General features: G+C 34.1%; 1 protein-coding gene across 3 annotated transcripts in view; it reads left to right on the top strand.

Moving 5' to 3' along the window:
* Positions 1–22,178, top strand: part of LOC140435073 (organic cation transporter protein-like) — a 129,950-nt gene that overhangs the window by 40,739 nt on the left and 67,033 nt on the right. For 2 of the 3 annotated variants that reach the window (XM_072523767.1, XM_072523770.1), the window contains exon 2: positions 7,903–8,061. In XM_072523767.1, the coding sequence (XP_072379868.1) occupies positions 7,919–8,061 (143 nt within the window). In that variant the 5' untranslated portion in view covers positions 7,903–7,918. Of the gene's footprint in view, positions 1–4,454; positions 4,581–7,902; positions 8,062–22,178 lie in introns of those variants that run through there. The other variant, XM_072523768.1, reaches the window with a different exon arrangement.

Genomic DNA, 22,178 nt, shown 5'->3' on the forward strand with positions numbered 1-22,178 from the left:
ACCGTCGATGTTTGAATAAACGTATTCCTAGATCAATTAGGTCAAGAATAAAAGAAATTTGCCATATTGAAGAAGAAATTGTCCCAGCCCCAAATCCACAACCTAATCGTCGAGGTCGTTGTTTTTACTTTAGTAAACAAAAAACTACACCAACCAGATATACCTGTCAAAAATGCCCAACATTTGTATGCTTAGAACAAGCAAAAATGCATTTGCGCCGACTGCCTACAAATGGTATTTCCGAAGACAGCAGCGAAGATTGACTTATTTTCAAGTTATAAATTCATTCATGTATCTACTTTACGCAGCTCAAACATTTGTTTTTTATTTAGTCTTTGTTTAATTTCTTAGAAACAAATGTTTTTTATTTGTTTAATTAGTGTTTTCGGCACGAGTTTAAATACAAATTATAATAAATTTGTGTGTAAATGTTTTTTTTTGTCTATTTTAATTATATATTTAAAGAATCGGCCAGTTCTCAGACCGTTTTTCCGAAAATATTTGTTTTTTGGACCTTTTCTAGATTTGCGACTGCTAGTCCGACGTTACACTTTATGTACCATTATGTCACGTTATAGCTGAAAGGTTAAGCACCACAAGACCTAACATTGTGTGTAATATAAAGGTTATAAGTTTATTTTTAGAAAAGTTATTAACATTTATAAGAAACCGAAATTTTTAACTTATTTTGCAACTTTCTAAGCAACAAATAAGGATAGGAACGTTTAGAAAACGCCATTTTGAAGGTTTTTATATGAATTATAAGTTTCTTCTCTTCTCAAATTTGTTTCAAACGCTTTACCTTTTGCTGATAGACGAAAAAACGCGAAAATTTACTGTTTTTTGACCTTAATTTGTTAATAATTGAAGGGCTTGGAAGGTCAAGGTGCTATGTTACAAATAATTGAAAATGAGATAATCCAGGTTAAAGTTTTTTTTGTTGCATTTTTACAAGACCTGTTAAAAAAACTTAAATTTTGAATCTAGAATCTTTTGGATAACAAAAGTTCTTGCGAGCAATTTTTTTTTGAAAAATATACATTTCACCCTTTAAAAAAAATTAAAATATGTACATAGCACCTTTGTCCACCAACCTATTAGGATGTAGGGTACATGAAAACAAGTACATGATGCTATGTGTAGATCAGAAGACAAGCCAAAGTCACAAATTAGAGCTATATTTTACTTAAAATAAATCAAAATAACATTCTATTAGCCAATGCAAAAGTTGTATACAAACATGTAGGACGCTACCCTTTTTAATTGCCCTGCAAAATTATTTCGTAATAATACCATCTGTGTTTAAGGGGTACATATGGCAATAACTGCTTGATGTCTTCTTTTTTTCTGCAGAAAAACTGCCAATCTTCTTGTTTATTCTTGGAACTACAAAGTTTGGGGATATAACACACATCGTTTTATGTGTCTTATTGGTAGACCTATAACGTCGAATATCCACTTTCTTGAACGGCATATTGGGGTCGTAGCTATATTTAAACAGATAACTACTAAATTCATCGACCCTTGTCCATTTGATGCCATCTTTAAATTGAACAGTCTCTCCAAGAAGATCCTTTTTCCGGTTTACTAGTTTTAGAGATGTAGCTAATTCCTCAATATTCCTAAAATGGGGTTCCATATTTATAACCTGGTTTCCTTTGGTTGTTTGCAGTATTATCTGTCGATACTCATCTGGTAAGAATAAATTAGGCTGTTTCTAGGTAAGAGTGACCCAGCTCTGGAAATTTATGGTGTATAGCTTTGAAGTACCCTTTCAAAATCATTTACTGGTACAGACAAATAATCTGGAAATTCTTATTTTGTCCGGCACAAGAAACGGACCACACTTGCAGATGATTTTTTTCCCGAAGTGTTCTATCACTTTCAATCGCACTCAACAGTGAACTTGCAACTTCTGTACTGCCACGATTTGCTACGTTTTTTGTCCAGGTAAAAAATAGACCCCTGTCTATATTTTTTGAAATTATATGCAGGCCGAGATTGTAAAACCACATCTGTCTTTTATAAAAAGCTTTTTGATGTGGACAAACGAGGCAATGGCATAGTCTGTTGCAGATCCATATGCAATATCGTTCAACACATTGGCACTTTCCCTGTCAGCTTTTTGAGCCTCAAATGCAGATTTATAAAAATCAATATGTTCTTCTGAACATTGTCCACTATCACATGTACTACATGTATCACTCTTAGGTTGTCCAGTGGATAAATTGAACTCGTAATCATAAATAAATCTGGACATGGACTATTTTACTAAGAATTCATCTGAAACTTGGTCTAGTCTGCATTGTTCAATGTAAAGTTTGTACATTTTAGGTACGGACAACAACGGTGATAAGTATTTTTTGTTTGGATTGTTGGCTCTAGAATAATGAGACAACTCAGCAGGAAACGAAGCAATATGTTCCATAACATATTTTTTTACATCTGGATCAAGTTTAGTAGGCCTGTTGTTATGCTTGACCCGTTTGTCTAACTCCGGCGCTGACACACCTTTTTTTATCTGGTTTTGGATAAGAAATACTTTCTTTCTGCCTATTTAGGCAGTGACATTAGGGCTGATTTACAAATTGGCACATGAGTTCCATTTACTGTAATACTGTACCTAAAACATGCAGTTTTATGTCTGTTTGCACCCTTATGTTTTCCCCGTATGCACCCGAAATTGATTTAGAAAGAATTATATTTTTCCCGTTAATATCATGTTTGTAGAAGTCATTAAAAATTGATACTCTTGTATCCTTTACGAGATAAGTAACTTTCTCCACATTCTCTTGCTATAGCAGCCACATTTCTTTTCCATTGTTGTTTGTTTTTCTGTCGTTTCCTGGACAATTTTTGTTTTTTTGCTTGTGGTTCTACATCTAAATGAGCCTGGTCAACTCACCACTCTATCCTCAACACAGCTGCTGTTTGTAATTGAAATGGGAATTTGTAGGTTTACCACATCACTTTCCACATCAGACTGTGCATGTATTTTTGCTGTAGAATTTGTACTTGTTGAAAAGGATTCTATAAAATTAGTTTTATCTCGACAAGAAAGAAACCTTCTAGAAGAGGAAATGCGAACACATCTTGTATAATTATCATCACCATTATCCTCACTATCACTAACGATATCTGAGTCCGGTACATATTGGATGTACCACTATCCATACGATGGATCGTCGAAAATGATGTGAGATGATGTTTGATGTGAGAGAAAAAATATTTTAATTTATTTGTAATGGTAATTTACTGTAGTATATTATTTTAGGTTAGTTATTTCATCAAGCTTACCTTCATAACTGTCTTCTTTTGTGTTTACTTCTTCTCATCTTGCACTTTATTTTACAACGTCAACAAAGCACAGTGACTAAGTGGATGAAGCTGTTATGTGCATGCTGAAGACACATGGCACCTTCTCCCTACAAACATTCTGCATATTAGTGTATCATAACCCCTTCACCAGCCGAATAAATACTAAGTTATGGCTAGAAGAGAATGGGAGATAGTGCTATGAGGAATAATACAGATAACGCCTTCATCCACATAGATATCCCAATTTTCAAGCAAATGTAACATAACACCTTCACCTTCCAAGCCCTTCAATTAATTAAGTTCAAAAAATCGACTGCAGGAAACATAAAGGTTCTTGTTATAGAGGTCCATACTACTCAAAACAACTGTCGGTTGCCTGGCCGGACGAGTGTCACAAACAGGGTACTTTTTTTGCTTATTTTCCTTGTCTATATAGGTATAATATTTGAATGAGTTTTCATCCACATTTTAGGTATATCAGTTTTTCGTTTAATATCTTGCCAAACGCATAGCAGTTTTTTTGCCAAAATTTCAAAAAATAGACAAAATGCATTTAGAAAATGTGCTTCTCAGTTGTATAACTATTGATCAATTATGAATTTTATGTTCGAGAGTGGACTGGATGTTTTGAAATTACTGTTTTCTGCTGTTTTTTATTTGCTGCTTTTATTTGCGGCTTTTTGCTTTCCTGAGGTTGGCAACATTGGCCGCTAGTCTATGAACAAATTTCCTCTTCATCAACACTGAGCAAAGTTTAATATCGTATCGAATTTTTTATATGGCAATCTGTTACAAATTACCATAAATTTTAAATACTTTTCACCGATTCGCCGCAGCTTACTAAAAAGTACAAAAGATAAGGAATGTTGTCATAGAATTTTTTTAGACTCAACAACTATTTCAACTAGGATACTTAGACTTATTTACAGTTTATTCATATAATGTGTTTACACAAAACCATCTCGCTTAAATTGTTTAATAGTAGAATACATGTGCGTAATATCACAACGAGAAAATATTTATAGTTATTAAAAACCAACTTACGTATTTTTTATCGTTTGTTGATAAGGCTTTATGGGAGATACACTTTTAGATATATCGGTTGTCGGCCCACATGTATATTTAATAAATGCTTATTTAATATTTTATTACAAAAATGATATAACGTGAATGACTACCGGTTTGTGGATCACTTAGTTTTTTTTAAATTGCTTAGTTTTGTTACAGTGATCTCATTGTTAATAGGATTAATTTTTCAGTAGGTGCGTATAATAATTATTAACCTCTCAGTAGAAGCAGTTTAATTTTGCGTATCAGTAGTCGCACACGGTCTACTACACCGGCCATAAAAAAAGTCCTCTAGATGCATTTTGTTTAAATTTAAATAAAATAATTTATTGTTTGTAGTTTTTTTTTAACAATATTTAATATTATTGACATATTTTGTTTATTTAAAATGTTTATTTACGTAGCACAAAAAATAGTCCACAATTTTTTGTAATAGTTTAATATATTCTCTTTTTTTCTAAACAAATTACAATTAATTTAAAATTAGAACATATCAGTCTTTAAGAACTATCTTAAACAAAAATAAAACATTATTTCACTACGACTTATCATAAAAAAATATAAGAGATACCAAAAAACATAATAAAATTAAGCCGGAATATTGTTATAGTCATTGCAAATTGGATTTACATGTTCCAAACAAAGATACTTAATTAACTCCAACTTTTCGTTCACGGTAACGTATTGCGAATGAGAGAAACATTTTTTCTGATTTTCGTTCCACTTGGTAATAAGATCTCTTATTGGCGCTAATTTATCCAAACTAACTCTATCATGCCTTGTATTGATATCATCAGTTCGCATGTACCGTAGTAAATTTTTGAATCTCGTGATGTTCACTATCAGTCAACCTCTGTACCAGTGCCGTCCGTTTTCCACAAGTCTGTTGTATTAGGGTTAGGGTGACTTGCCTTTCCTGCACCTGCAAGGTATAGGAGACCTAAAAGGGCACGAACTTCATGAATGTTTGTTGGGTATATATCTCGATCGCGACTGAACTTCTGCTTTTCTGCTTCTATTTTTGTATTGGTCCCATCGACAATTATTTATTTTATTATGTTTATTATTATATAAGTATATTTTATTATGCAGGATATCAGTAGGGATGGAAGAAACCTATCGGTTTTAAACGAAAACCGGTTTTTTTACTTCGCAATAACCGGTTTTATCGGTTGTTTTTTTTGTCCCGGTTATAACCGGTTTTTTATTTTTAAAGTAAAAAAGGTATTATTTTGGATCCCAATCATAATTATTATTCTCAAGTAATTATTTCAAACAAATCCATAATTCAAATTTAATTTTATTTTAGAAATACAGAAGCAAACTGAAACTGCAAACTTGTAACCTATTGGATAAAAAAAAAGTTATAACCGCCAGGTTAAATCGTAAGCAAAAAAACCGGTATAACCGAAAACCGGCGTTTTGTCAAAAAACCGCCATCCCTACATATCAGTATCATCTAGACTAGATTATTACAGCTATCTATAATATCGGTTTTTCTTTCTGACACATTGTTTTGAACCCAGAACTTGCAGAACAATATTTTCACTTCTAGCTCTGATGTTCTTAGGGGCAATATGCTTAGCTTATTTTGTTTTATTTTCTTTGCCCAAAAAATATGAACCAATGGCAAAATCTGTCTCATCATCTAATACCTCATTTTCCTGTTCGGTATCGCTTCCCTCTAAGTTTTATTCGACATGATCTTGTATTTGACCTATTATACGGGTTTAATCGAAAGATGGTTTTTTGTCCTAACTTTGAAACCTCCTGTGGAATAATTTCGTTAACGGATTTTCGTAAAACCTTGATTTTCGGTTGCAAAATCGATTGGTTTATTTTTAGGAGCGAAAGGATTTTGCCACCCACAATTTACGACTTTTCCTATTATTACCATTATCTTTTGTATTAATTTGTAATACGACGATGGGGGCTTTGGTGACTGATATCGAAGGAATGTCATATCATATCCCAGAAGCACTGTATTTAAATAATGATTATAAGCAACAACATGATCTTAGTTTTAATGAACAATGATAACAATAACAAAACATAAAAAAATCAACTTAAATGTAACTTAACCTAAGTACGAAAATAACAAAGAAAAACTACTAAAAAAATAATTTAATACTTTGTATTGCCTCCCCTAGCCTCTATAACTTCCTGTGTACGTCGGCTCATGCTGTATATGAGGTTGTGAATATCATCTTGCTGGATGTTTTGCCATTCCTCTTCTAAAGCCAAGCGAAGTTCGTTAATTGAGACTGGTGCGACTTCACGACCTCAAATATTTCTACCAAGCATGTCCCAAACGTGCTCTATTGGGTTCAGATCTGGCGAACACGCTGGCCAGTTCATTTTATTACTTCCTCTAAATATTGCGTGACACACATTTCATCGCGCATTATCTTGCATTAATAGAAAATCATCGCCGATATATTGAGAAAAGGGTACTACGTGATTTGCTAAAATTTCCTCAATATACCGGCGTACAGTCAACGCTCCCCCAATAAATACCAAAAAGCGTTGACTCGTATAAAATGATCATCTAAAGCGGTAGTTTTGGTAAAGGTAGCTTTGCGCTTCCTGTCACTTCCCGCTTTACGCTTGTTTGTTCCAGTTCGTATAAAACATCCCACTATCGTTTGGATGGTAGAGCGATGAGCTCTACCATAATTTCGCCCATCTTCAACCAGAGCAACGGCTTTCGCAACATCTTCGACACTAAGAACCATGATCAATCATAGGTAAACAAAATGTAAGTGTCAATATGACATAATGATAACAGTCACCAAAGCCACCTCGTCGTATTACAAAATAACTCCAAAATAATCATAATTAAAAAAGTCCTAAATTGTGGGTGGCAAATTCATTTGGCTCTAAAAAATTAATCCAAGGCATATTTTGACATGAAACAAAAAACACAATGCTTAGGAGACATGGTTGCAACCGAAAAATAAGGTTTTACGAAAATTCGCAAACGGAATTTTTCCACAGGATGTTTCAAAATTAGGATAAAACCACGTTTTAATTAACCCCGTACAATAAGTCAAATATAAAATTTTATCAAAAAACTGACTATACCAAATTAAAATTTATAAATTTATACATAGTGTGCCAAACAAATCATCAAAATAGGGCTAAAAATAAAAAAAAAAAAAATACTTTGAATTTGACCAAAATTTTCTGCGTTGCGTTTTTTTGCATGTGAGTGTATAATACTTAAACTATAATAAATAAACTAATGTATAATACTACAATAATTATTAAACGAATAATTGAAACGAGGTATATAACCGTGATAACTAAATCGTCATGAAGTTACGATTTAACACGTGTTTACTAGATTAGCAACATTATTACTAAAAATCCGTATGCGTATACCTATTACTTTTAACAGTAATTATCAGTTAAATAATTTATTATCGCTAAGTTACCATCATTATTTTGTAACACCATAATTAGTGTACTACATATCAATATCTTTACTTTACTTACTGTTGCCTTTATTTACAGACAAAAATAACTGACAATGAGTTATGACGATGTTATATCTTTACTTGGAGAATTTGGTAGGTATCAGAAAAAAATCTATTTTTTGCTATGTCTGCCTGCCATTCTTTGTGCCTTCCACAAGTTAGGCAACGTGTTTTTAGTAGCTGAACCAAATTATAGGTAAGTTTACAAAGTATTAAAGTTTATACATAAATATATATTTATTCATGAATGTTTTCTAAATTTATCAGTTTATTTACTAACTTACGTGATTTCCACATTTTCAAATCTCTTCTATTTTTCTACAAGCTAATTTGTACTCTCTGATTTGTAAACATTAGTCTTTATTTTTATATAGCTTCTTAAATTACTTGCATGAAACGCGGGTGTCATAACTTTTTTATTAGGTGCTGCTAAATGAAGTATAGTCCAGTCGTCAGAGATTTGATCTCTAAAAACTGAATCTTGCTGAGAATGTCAATTTTGTGACCCCGAAAAGATGAAAAAAAGTTTACCACTCCTACCAACGGCTTCCCCCTAAAACGCCACATCTTAGGGGGGGAAAACTGAAAAAATCGTATTACCAAGAATTTGAACGTCATAGAAAATAATGTTTTAAATAAAAAATGTAGATGACGACAACAGAGTGTCGTATCAACAAAAATCAAAAAGCGTTATAAAGTGTTGAGTGCAGCTTTTGTATGCAGTTTTTGTATTTTCCCGCAAATTAAATCATCTTATTTTATTAAGATTATTTAAGATTATTAAGTCTTATTTTATATTTTTAGTTTCTTTTTCCAGTTCTAAATATTAATAATAATTAGATTTGATAGCGAGCGGCAGTTAGGTATATGTCGCTATATAAAACTTTGTTTTTATTTGGGTAGCAGTTTAAACTCCGCAGATTCTTAGCAACCACTGCATTCTTCTTCTTCTTTAAGTCCCATCGCGACAAAAGTTGGCAATCATCATGGCTATTCTGACCTTCGAGGCAGCTACTCTGAACAATTGTCTTGAGCTGCAACCAAACCACTCTCTCAGGTTCTTCAACCAAGAAACGCGTCTTCTTCGTACGCTTCTTCTACCCTCTACTTTTCCTTGAATTATGAGTCTCAAGATGTTGTATCTTTCGCCTCTCATCACATGTCCGAGATATTGCAATTTCCTTTCTTTTATTGTATTTTCCATTTCCCTCTCTCTGCCTATTCTCCTTAACACTTATGTATTCGTGACTTTATCTACCCATGGAATCCTTAACAATCTTCTAAATGTCCACATTTCAAACGCGTTAAGTCGATTTATTGTATTCCGGTTTAATGTCCATGATTCAGCTCCATTAGGTACGGGTAGGAACTCCTTTTTGGATAGTACTATCAGGGAAAGTCAATCAATCCCTGCCTTCTGCAGATTCCAGGTGTTTCCTGACCCGGGAAACTAGTACCTGCTGAGAGTCCCTTGTTCAGGGTCACGGATGAAGTCCACAACGGCATCCAGGGCGGAGAAGATATTCACAACGGTCTGGAGGACTGGTTTTAGGGCTTGTTTAAAATCGAAGGGTAGGTGAGACTCTCTAGCTGTAGTGGAAGCAACTCGCATCGGAGAAGGATACTCTGATGTAAAATCCCTGGTCCTCCAGGTTAGGGGTTGACGCATCGGGCCAACTCCTCGGTACTCATAAAACACGTACAATGTTAAGAAGCCTAACCAAAGCCTCGGAACAAAATATTGGAAACACAGTATACGAAAACAGCAAAGAAAACGGTTAATGAATTTTTGTACATGGAATGTGCAAGGTATCTCCCGAAAAACACCAGAAATCATGTCAGAACTCAAAACTGTAGAGATAGATATCGCGGTGCTTACAGAAACTAAAAATAAACATCACGATAAAAGGAAGCAGAATAGCCATACTAGGTGTATATTATGGAATTAATGAGGACGCATTGGTCAACAGTAAAGATGCATTTTTCGAACAACTGAACGATGAAATTATAAAAGTAGGAACATCTAGTGAGATCATACTTCTAGGAGACTTCAACAGCAGAGTTGGACGGGAATTGAACAATAAAGTGGTAGGAGCACACAGTGAAAATACCAGAAATGATAATGGAACCAGATTAATAACAACATGCACACAAAATAACTTAAAAAAAAACGGGTATGGCAGGTAGTATGCCGGTAGAAGTTATACTTCTATACACGAGTTCGTCGTAACAAATTTATATGGGAGTCAATCTGCACAATCATTACACATATAATGCTATAGGTAAGAGAGAGCAGAAAGCTAAAAATAATTAGGTATACAGGTATATGGTGCATCGTTTGCTGTATATAAACATTTGACCTGTAATAGGAGTATAGTAAGTAAATGAAGGATTGAATTAATATTTTGATGAAAATATATATTTTTATTTTCATATATGTATAAAAGGACTTGAATGCAAAATTTTTTTTACATTTACTCTGCAGTAAAATTCATTGTTAATTTTGTTATTGATATAAAAATACAATACACTACAATACAATACAATACAATGCAACATAATTCAATATAATAATACAATACAAATTAAAATGCAATATTCATAAGTATTTAAAAATGACAATATACGTAACTTACTTACGCATATGTTTAATTTACCATGATAAAAATATTAATAAAAAAAAATATTGTTTGGTGATACAACTGTCAATTTATCTGACATTGACAAATACAATATTTAATTGTTGTGTGTTGTGTATATAAGTACACATTTGAACTTTCTTGAGATATTTACAAGTTTTAATTTATAATTTAACATGCCTAACGAGGCTTGTTACTCCCGTGCAAATTTCCGATCCACTCCCGTGCAAATTTCCAAAGTCGAACGCGCGTATAGAAGTATAACTTCAAAAACCAACAACTCAGATGATGTTGTAAATTTTCATTTTATTTTAAAATTTAGCATTTTTGCGTATATTACATATATTTAATAATATTAACGCGGGGTTTTTAAATATTATAAAAATAAAAAAGGAAATTCATATTGGGATTTGAACTCACATCCACCAGCGTATGAACTAAATACGTAAAATATTTGCCAATTAGACATGACATAAACGTATTTCAAAATTGACAGTTCTCGGTCATACAATGATTTATTGAGATTATTATTTTGAAATACAAAAGACTAAAATAATTATGAACATTTAATAAATAATACAAAACATATCACATAAATAATAATATTAATAAATATTATATTATATGTATATAATATTATATATATATATATATATATATATATATATATATATATATATATATATATATATAGAATATATATAATATTAAATATATATACAAAAGGAACATTTTTATTCTCGAGAGAGGAAGAGAGAGAAAATATATCTTCTGTCTCTCTCTTACTCGTTATCTTACATATGTAATGATTTCACCGATTCACTCCCGTACAAATTTCCAACGTGGAGCGCGCGTATAGAAGTATAACTTCAATATTAAATGGATTTTATCCACATCGCGATATACACAAATTCACCTGGATACAACAGACCAGAAATCTGAAATCTATAATAGATTATAGCATTGTAAGACAGAGAACTACAATTAAAATACAAGATGTGCGAGTAGCCAGAGGGCCATCATGTGGCACCGATCATTACCTGCTAAAAGTTAAAACGGTACTCCCAAACAGATACGAAAAAGAAAAAGAGCACATCGAGTCAAATCAGTTCAGGCTCCAGGCCGTAGAAGAATGTCATGGCTGCGTAATTTGAGAGAGTGGTTTGGCTGTACCACTAATGAACTGTTTAGGTCAGCTGTAAACAAGGTCAGGATAGCCTTGATGATTTCCAATCTCCGATAGGAATGTCACAAGAAGAAGAAGAAGAGTCAAATCAGTTAATAAAACAAGTACGGTATAACCTAGACAGTTTAAACCATGAGAGTGTAAAGCTACTGTATAAAAACAATTAGACCAAAAGTTAGAAATGGGTAGTTTTGAAAATACAGAAGAACACTACGAACACATCAAAAGGTCGATTCATTTAGCAGCAGAAGAAGCACTAAGAAGAAATCCAAATTGGGAATCACTAATATCCATCTCCAGCTTAGCGTGTATTCTATTATGGATGATTTTTAGCAGGGTTTTTAAGGTATGTGAAATTAGACTGATCGTTCGATAATCACTACATTCTTTGGCATTTACTTTCTTTGGTAGACAAATAAATGTTGATGTCAGCATTTCACGTTGAATGATTCCTGTGGAATAGATTGTATTCAGTAGTTGGACTAAAAGATCTATGTTTTTTTCATTGACCAGTTTTAGCAATTCACTTGGTATTTCATCTGGACCAGCAGCTTTATTATTTTTCATGGACTTTACTGCATGCATAACTTCTGACTTTGTTATTTCAGGTCCCTCGTCTTTACTCTGATTATCTTTATATATATTTTCCTGTCTCTGGTCATGGAATAATTCCTCTATATATTCTTTCCATTTTCCTAATTTTTGTTCCGTCTCCACTAAAATGTTTCCTTGTTTGTCCAATAGTATGCTTGTGGTTTTTTTTCTACCCCAGCTAATTCTTTAACTTTCTTATAGAGATTGAAGTTATCATATTTTTTTTGTAATTTTTCTATTTCTTGGCATTTTCCAGCGAAATAAGTCTCTTTAGCTTCTCTTATTTTCCTTCTTATTTGATTATGCAGCTGTTGATACTGAGTTATATTGATATTCTTTTACCTTCTTCTGTCCTCCATCATTTCCAAGATTTCTTCTGTCATCCAATCTCCTTTCTTGCATCTGGTTGTTGTGAGTTCTCTGCGATTGGTTCGATAATTGCATTTTTAAATAATTGCCACTGTTGTTCTACATCACCATCAATTGATTCCGGTATGGATTCTAGGTTTGCATTAATGTCTTGTTTCAGTTTTTCTTTGACGTCTTCTGATTCTAATTTTTGTTTCAGTTTATCACTTTTGTAGCTTTTTTGTATCTTTTTTAAGTGAAGTTGGAATTTTGCTACAAGAGGATTGTGGTCCGACGCCACGTCTGCATCTGGGTACGCTTTCACCGATTGTATTGCATTTCGGTATCTGTGGTTTATTAAAATATAGTCAATTTGGTTTCTAACGATTTTATCGACCTTGTCAGCTGGCGATTTCCAAGTGTAAAGGCGACGTTTAGGCAGTTTGAAGAAAGTATTCATTACCGCAAGATTAGGTTCTAGGCAGAATTCTATAAGGCGTTCTCCACTGCCATCCTGGCTTAATCCCTAAAAGTATCCAGTTCAGGGCCATTTGGGCCTACAGCGAATAAGGGTCATAATTTGAGTGTGTCTTTCATGTTAGGGGTTGTGAGGCGTATCTTACCACGATCCCTCAGTGCGGGTTGATAAGGACTCGCTTGTGTGTTCCGACTTCAGACAAAAAGAGGAACGACTGGGTAAGATCCAAAACAAAAGTCGAAGATATAGCAACAAAAATTGCCAAACTTAAATGGAGCTTCGCGAACCACACTGCTAGACAAAAAGACCAACGTTGGAATACTACAATACAACATTGGAGACCTTACGAAAGTAAACCAAGAGGAAGACCACAGATAAGATGGGTTGACGACATTAAAAGAATAGCCGGAACAAATTGGAAATATGTTGCTCAGGATAGAGACCGATGGAAGGAGTTGGGAGAGGCCTATGTCCAAACATGGACGACAGAAGGCTAGGAAGAAGAAGAAGTGTGTTCCGATTATAAGGCGCCGAAACCCGCCTTTCACCCTCCTCCTGCTATATAACGTAGTTGTATCATACGCCGTATATTGCCCTTTGATTACGCGATTTATGTCTTCGTGGACCTAGTAGATAGGATTCGTTGACAGAGCTGGCAGACTTTTTAGAACAGCTGTAACCCATTCGTTACTATCAATTAGGCACTTACCGGAGTGGTTTGCTCTTACCAGCAAAAAAAGACCAATCCGATGCCTATACCAACATTTAATCCCCATATGGAAGAAGAGTAGAAACCTATTTTTTTTCATTCTAATCTACTTCAATACTCAATGGTATAAATTAATTTTTGGACGTGCTTCACTTATATTTACTTATGTCACTCATATATTTTAGATGTGAAGAGTAAAATATCTTCATACCTTCATTCATTAAAAGATATTTATTTAGATTGAGAAAAATTCCATTCACTAACTTTTAATTTATAATAGGACTTCTTTAAATACTTCGTATAGTGAGACTGTAACAACTGTGAGATCATAATAACGTAACAATTGAAGAACTTTTTACATTGTCAGTGGTTATTATTCGTAATTTCTTGTCGCATAATTTGAACAAAGAATAAGTGTGTGATTTTTTAAAGGAAAAATAAAGGGGCAACATTTGTATTTATAGTGTGCTGTTAACTTTTCAGTTCCTGTGCGTCTTCGGGCTTTTGTTATGTGGGCAAATACATTGTATGTTCATACAGTATTGGTACGATCTTTATTAATAAATAATGTCTTTATTTAACAATATAATATACACCTCTAAGCCCGCTACATCATATGATGAATATTGATGAACTAAAAAGACATGCTGTCTGTTTTTACGGTTAAAATAAAATTTCATATTCACCAAATTTGACAGATAACGCAATTTTGTAACCAAAAACAGCTCAAGGTGGTCAAAGAGCAGAAAATTGTACACAGGAACATTACAAAGGCCTTGATGCACAAAATCGGAAACTTCATTGATAGAAAAGTAATAGATAAATGGCATAGATAACAATTAGATAACAGTTTAGCAAAAGGAAAACAAGAAATACTGAATATAGCTAAACTGCTAAAGTTAGGGCGCCAATAAATCATATCCTGAGATATATAAAAAACTAAAAATCGTCAGAAAACATATCAAAGAATTACATAACCAAAACTACTAAAAATGACATGTTTACCTATATGTTGCAACAAATTTATATCTTCAATAAAATAGTAAACTTTAAAAAATGTATTTATCAAATACTCAAAAAATATAAGGACACATATCAATATCAATTAACTTATTACTAAATAAATTGCGGACTTTGATAAAATCGAAACAAAAGACTATTTAAAACGTAAATTAATTACTAACTACTTAAAATTACCAACTTCTCAAAAAAACGATAAATAAAAGACCTTAGACTGCAATCTTTAAAGACCCGAAAAAGCTTTGTCGTTTATCTTATAATATATTACAAAAAAGAATGACACGTAAAATTTTTGTAATATTAAAAAATGCGTAACTCTCGTCTTTATTTTTAATACGTACTTATTTTTAATAAAAAAATAAGTACGTACTCAATAATAAAATATCTAAGTGTACTTTTAGCAATCTCACAAAAAACATTACTGTATAAAAGTATTCCTAATTGACCGTAAAACACAAATAATCTGTAAAAAACATTTACACTTACTTAAATTCGACCAGCAGTCATTAAAGGGGCATTAACCTAGCTGGCTCATATTCTAACGCCAAAAATAGGTAGGCGTTCATAAGTCGACAAAAAATGAGGGTAAATCACCCTCTAATCTTTCTATTCCCTTGACGTTGTAAAATTATTAAATTAGCACGCCTTCGATGGATAGGACTTGTAATTAGGCGAGATGAAGATGCAACGATCAGAAAAATTTTCGACCGAAGAGGACCAGTGAGAAGACGAGCCAGAGGAAGACCAAAACTTAGGTATCAAGATAACATAGAGGATGATCTAAAATCCATCGGAGTTAAGGTATGGAGAAGAGTTGCCAGAGACAGGGGCGAATGGCTTTGGCTCATGACGAGCTGTAATGCCACTGATGATGATGAATCTTTCAAGAGGAATCAATTCAAGAGCTCTAGCTCAGTCATTAACCGGGGATAAAAAAACGCTATGGATAAAAGAGAAATCTTTCTTTATATCGTGTTTAGATGTGATGCCAAAAAAAATATTTAAACTTACCACATACGTGGGTTTTCACTACAAAACTGTAAATTTACGTCTGCAGACATCGCGACAGTAAACTATGAAATGAGAGCGGAATCTAGGCGTTTGGATATTTTATAAGCGATTGCCAGACTAATTAAAATCTGATTGGTAATTGTAGTATAGACATTCTTATTAGGTACATTTTTATTTGTACAGTACTCACCAAAGTTTTAAATTCAAGAAACATAAAATGCTACAAGGTGTACATTACATCTTCTTCTTTATATCCCCTCTCATCTGTTGGAAGGAGGTTGGCAATCATCATTGCCATCATCAATTGCCACTGTCCATATAGGTCAACGGTACTGCATCCAAATAAAGTGCTGAAATGGTTCAATCAGAAAATACCTCTTATAACGTTCGCGTTTAATGATGTGTTCCAGATATTATTTTCTTATTTGAATGGTTTCAAACTGCCTTATCTTTTTCCTTTTTTCCCATTACCTCTACATGTGCTTCACGATTATCATTATTTTTGCCTTTATTCTTATGCGGGGTCCGAATTACATTTCTCTATAAGTTTCTATCTTGGGTCATATCAATATCAATCGTCTTTACCGACATGTCCTGCCTAAGCGTTACCCCCAGATTTTCTTTGGTCTTCCTCTCCTATTCCTTCTAGGAACCCGCAGATCAGCAATTATTCGTATTCAGTGATTAATGTCCCGGCATTAAACATGACCAAACCACCTTAAATTGTCGCTCATTTTGGCGTCAATTGGTGCAACCCCTATACTTCCCCTAATAAACTAATTTTTAATTTTATTAATTTTTGTCACTCCATTCATCCTTCTAAGCAATCTCATTTCCGCCTCATGCATTTGTTATTCCTCTTTTTTTTTTAACTATCAAAAATTCAGTTCCGTACATTATAGCTGGTCTTACAGCTGTTTTATAGAATTTTCACTTCAGTTTCATTGTAAATTATCTGTCACATAACACATCATTCACTTTTTTCCACGTCATCAATTCAATCCTAATTCTACTGCATGCATCTCCATGTATTTCCCCATTACTTTGTAATACCATCACAATAATTTCACCATCCAAAGATATTATTTTATTTGTAATATCTATATCTTTAAATGAACATTCCAATTGCTCTTGTCTTCACTATTTCAGTTTTTATTCTAAGGCGTTGTCACTATTTCCTACTAACACTACATCATCAGCATACATTAAGCACTAGGGAATGTTACCCTGTAGTTACCTTTTCCAAAACTAATGAGAATGAATAAGGAGCTTGGTGCAATGCTACTTTCACATTAAATTTATCAGTGTCTCCCACACCTGTTCGAATAGAAACTGTTACTCTCTCATACATGTCTCTCACAATCTTTACATATTTACCGGGGAATCCTTTCTTATTAAGTGCTTACCACAGAATCTCTCGAAGAACTCTATCATATACTTTCGCAAGATCAATGAATAGCATAGGATCGTTTGTTTCGTTATTCCTACATTTTTCCATCAACTGCCTTATAATGAAAATGTCATATATTGTTGATCTGCTTTGAATAAAGCCAAACTGATTATCGCATGTTTCGGTTATGTCACGTATTCGTCTAGCGATTACTCTCTCCCATAACTAAGTAGTTTTATGGCCCTGTAGTTACTACGTTTTTATCTCTCTGGTTGTACACAGGTACTCATATACTGCTTCTCCATTCATCTGGCATTTGTCCAACTTCCATAATTCTATTAAATAAACCTGTTAGCCAGCTTGTTCCTGTCTTTCCTAATGCTCTCCACTCTTCCTCAGGAATATCATCTGGTCCAATTATTTTACCTTTCTTTTTTCTTGAACCACTTCCTCGTTTGTTTTTTTGGTAACCATTGCTTTTATTGTCTTCGTGAACTCAACTGGATTTTTGGAAAAAGTCTTCATTTACTATCAAAGTAGTTTTTCCTTTTTTTGTGACATATTTGTCGTGAATTAGTATTTTGATATTTTCATCTCAAATACATCTAATCTGATTGCTCGTTATGTGAATGGGAATAAAAATATTCAAAAAGTTTTCTTAAGAAAGTTATATTACCTTCAGGGTAAGTTTTGATTGATCTGAGAGAGTTTATATATCTCTTGTTGATGAGGATCGGCGATAAGATAATCAATTTGATTTTTTATTTGATTTAAGTTGTATGCTGATGATCGTGTCACATATAGAAAATTAAAACTTTTAAAATACAAAGATTTAATAATCAACAATAAGTTTTTGCAATAAGTTATATTAATATAATTCAACCAACCTATTTGCCAGTTTATTAAGCTTCAAAACAAACTGAATTACCTATTTAATATTTGCTTAGGTTCATGTAAACTTTTCAAAAATCATTTTAGATTAAATATTTACTTAATTTTTCTGTCTGTGAATAAGCTCAAATGCAAGTTAATTATTTTTGTGTGTTATCTCACACTAGTTGTGTGAGATAACGATAATAAAATTAACAAAATTCCTCGTAAATAGTTTACACGACCTTATCCTACACATTTTGGCAACTGCTAATAGAGAAACCTTTGAATTGCCAGTGACTTATACATATATCTAATAAATAAAAAACAAAAAAGAAAAAAAAATATCTTTAAACATAAATGGACATTCTGTCGGTGATGGACTTGATTCCGTACCATATGCTCTCCGTGCTCTTTCACACACACTACCATTTCCTCACAAGCACCTTCTATACCAATATTTCTCATTGAAAATACTTTTTTTGAAATTTCGTCGTATGTATTTTAAAAGAACGCATTTAAATGGCACTAAAACACTGGCGAGCATTAGTCTGTTTTAATCATCGAGGGACTTCGAACTTTGACAATTGATAGCGGCCATATTGTTGAAGCTGGATCTGCCAAATTGGCTGTCATTTGTTTAGTCTGTTTTGCCATATCTCCATGGATGGATATATGTTACATTATAATGAGTTTGTTGGGTTTTTTCAACATTAAAGAAACTTAGCGGATGAGAACGCTAGGAATAATTTAGGCAACTTTTCACGATAAAACCTTTATTTTACAAACACAACACACGAAACTGATTGGAATCCCAAAGGGAAGAGTCACTTATATTTATATGTAACTTATATATTTGTATGTTCGCTGAATGGGTTCTGGAGCAGTTGGAAACTGATTCTAATTTTCATCGAAAAATTATCCTCAACGATAAGGTCCATTTTTGTATGAATGAGTACGTCAATATAATATAGAGATACGAATCCAGATGACATCTAAGAGCGTCCAATGCATCCCTAGAAGCTAGTGATTGATGTGAATATTGGAGTAGTGGCGTCACCGACCGGTCCATATTTCTTTGAAACCGACGTTGGACAGGCCATCAGCGTCAATTACGAGGAATGTGATGATATGGACACCAACGACATGTGGTTTTAAGAGAACTTCGGTACTTGCTACACAGCTCATGCCACATACACTAACGACTAAATTTTATGGGGATACTAGTACATTTAGGGAGTACCGGCTACCTTACAAACGCCCCTTAATATCAAGAAAGAAGAAATAAAAAATAGTAAATGCGGGCTTCCAGGTTTCAGCTCTTGATAGAACACGTGGAATAACGTTTGTTGAGAACTGTCTCCTTTCTACAACACAAGTAGCGGGCCAGACGATGCAACTGGCTAAGTATGTTGACTTGGATTAATCCTTCATCGAAACAACTTTTGAAGTCTAAATGGTAATAATAATGCTTGATGAATTTAAGGATAGTTTATTTTACGTTACAATGTTACAAAAGATATTTATTTACAAATGTGTTTAACTAAAACTAAAACTTCTTAGTTTTCTACTATGTGCGAACGAAAATTTACATAGAGCGCGTGTATTCGCGAAGTGAATTGAAATTTTTACCGTCCGGCACGGTAACCGAAAGAGTAGTCTGGTGCCGCTGGGATGACTACTCCGCGTGACAAATAAGAGAGAAGTCTCTGAGAGGCAGAGTTCAGCGTCAGCCGCTGAACAGTACGGACGTGCAGTAGAAGCGACACCTGAAGACCGCCGAGGAGCTGCAGCGTTGAGTCGAAGCCGGACTTATCAGTCTGTGCCGTGAATGTAAGCACGGCAGAGCGGAGACTTGCGTTAGCCGCGGCCGAGGCCACTAGAGGCAAAAGCCTATGCCGAGACAAAGCTGAACCGGGGAGATTTGTATTAATCGAATCTTCACGGAGGCCAAAATCAAGGCATAGGCAAGTGAAAAAGTAAACGGGCTTAGCCCGTCGGGATACTTCCTGTACTACGATTGGGATGACACTGTGAGGTGTAATATTTTAGAAATTACACCTGGCAGACACGGCCCCAAGGTCAGGGAGGTAAGAAATTCAAGCGGATCCCACTCTAGTTCTGCCTAGAGCGTGAACTTCCGAGTAAAGGTACTGGGTGGCACCCAGAAGCCGTGCTGACAACGGGTCAGACGGTCAAAAAAATAAGCTTTCCTCCAAAGATTAGGACTTCCACCCCACGCGATTATGGATCGGTCACGATCCCCACCCTGCCGAAAGGCCACTCCAAGCCCCAATGGTTATAGTTCGAGGTACAAACTCAACTATAATATCTATGATGCCCTCCTAGAAGACCAGGACACAAATTACGAGATCTTTGAAAATCTCCCCACCGAGGACATACACGAAGGGGACTTCAAACGCCCCAAGACCAAGAAAAAACGAACAAAAGACCGCGCGGAGGGAAACCGCGAAAAAGAAATGTACTCCACTGACGACGACGTACCACTCGAAAAACGAGCCACTACAAAAAGGATGAGACAGAGGAGCAGTGAGGACGAAAAGTCCGCACTGGCAAAGATGAAGATGATATTAAAAGAAAAGGACGCCGAAATAGCAGCACTAAAACAGAAAATTGAAGAACTGCAGGATACGATAGTAACCTCGCAAAAAACAATAATTGGCCACATTGACTCAAAGTTCCAAGAACTTAGCAATGGAAAAGAAAATAAAAAAACCAAGAAGACAACAGAAACGGTCTCAAAAGAGAGCAGCAAAGAAGATACCTGGGAAACCCAAGCCAAAAAGGCGTCAAAACCGGAAAAGTCTACGGGAACAATCCCAAAGACAAAAGCAACCGCAGAAAAGTCCACGGGAACAATCCCAAAGACAAAAACAACAATAGAAAATACAAAAAAGGGAAAACAAGCAGAAGAACCCAAAAACAGCAAGAAGAAGGCCGTGAAGGAAGACTTCCCTCCACTAGCGACCCCTAGTGCAACAGAACTAGAGTGTCATCAGGAAAGAGTCTCCCATAACTAAGTAGTTTTATGGCCCTGTAGTTACTACGTTTTTATCTCTCTGGTTGTACACAGGTACTCATATACTGCTTCTCCATTCATCTGGCATTTGTCCAACTTCCATAATTCTATTAAATAAACCTGTTAGCCAGCTTGTTCCTGTCTTTCCTAATGCTCTCCACTCTTCCTCAGGAATATCATCTGGTCCAATTATTTTACCTTTCTTTTTTCTTGAACCACTTCCTCGTTTGTTTTTTTGGTAACCATTGCTTTTATTGTCTTCGTGAACTCAACTGGATTTTTGGAAAAAGTCTTCATTTACTATCAAAGTAGTTTTTCCTTTTTTTGTGACATATTTGTCGTGAATTAGTATTTTGATATTTTCATCTCAAATACATCTAATCTGATTGCTCGTTATGTGAATGGGAATAAAAATATTCAAAAAGTTTTCTTAAGAAAGTTATATTACCTTCAGGGTAAGTTTTGATTGATCTGAGAGAGTTTATATATCTCTTGTTGATAAGGATCGGCGATAAGATAATCAATTTGATTTTTTATTTGATTTAAGTTGTATGCTGATGATCGTGTCACATATAGAAAATTAAAACTTTTAAAATACAAAGATTTAATAATCAACAATAAGTTTTTGCAATAAGTTATATTAATATAATTCAACCAACCTATTTGCCAGTTTATTAAGCTTCAAAACAAACTGAATTACCTATTTAATATTTGCTTAGGTTCATGTAAACTTTTCAAAAATCATTTTAGATTAAATATTTACTTAATTTTTCTGTCTGTGAATAAGCTCAAATGCAAGTTAATTATTTTTGTGTGTTATCTCACACTAGTTACTAGTTAAAAAACTAGTTAAAAAACAACAAAAAAATGGCTTCGGCCACCAAAAAAATCAAAAAACTACTAACAAAAACCGGCGCAAGCCACAAAAAAATATTAACAAAAACCACTAAAAACTCGAGCATGTAGGGCCCAACCCCTTGAGCACCAAGTCGCCGAACTGAGCCTAGCTCAGAGCGGAGACTTGAGGC

Source organism: Diabrotica undecimpunctata, chromosome 2, assembly GCF_040954645.1.
Source record: "Diabrotica undecimpunctata isolate CICGRU chromosome 2, icDiaUnde3, whole genome shotgun sequence".
In the NCBI taxonomy this organism is placed as follows: domain Eukaryota; kingdom Metazoa; phylum Arthropoda; class Insecta; order Coleoptera; family Chrysomelidae; genus Diabrotica; species Diabrotica undecimpunctata.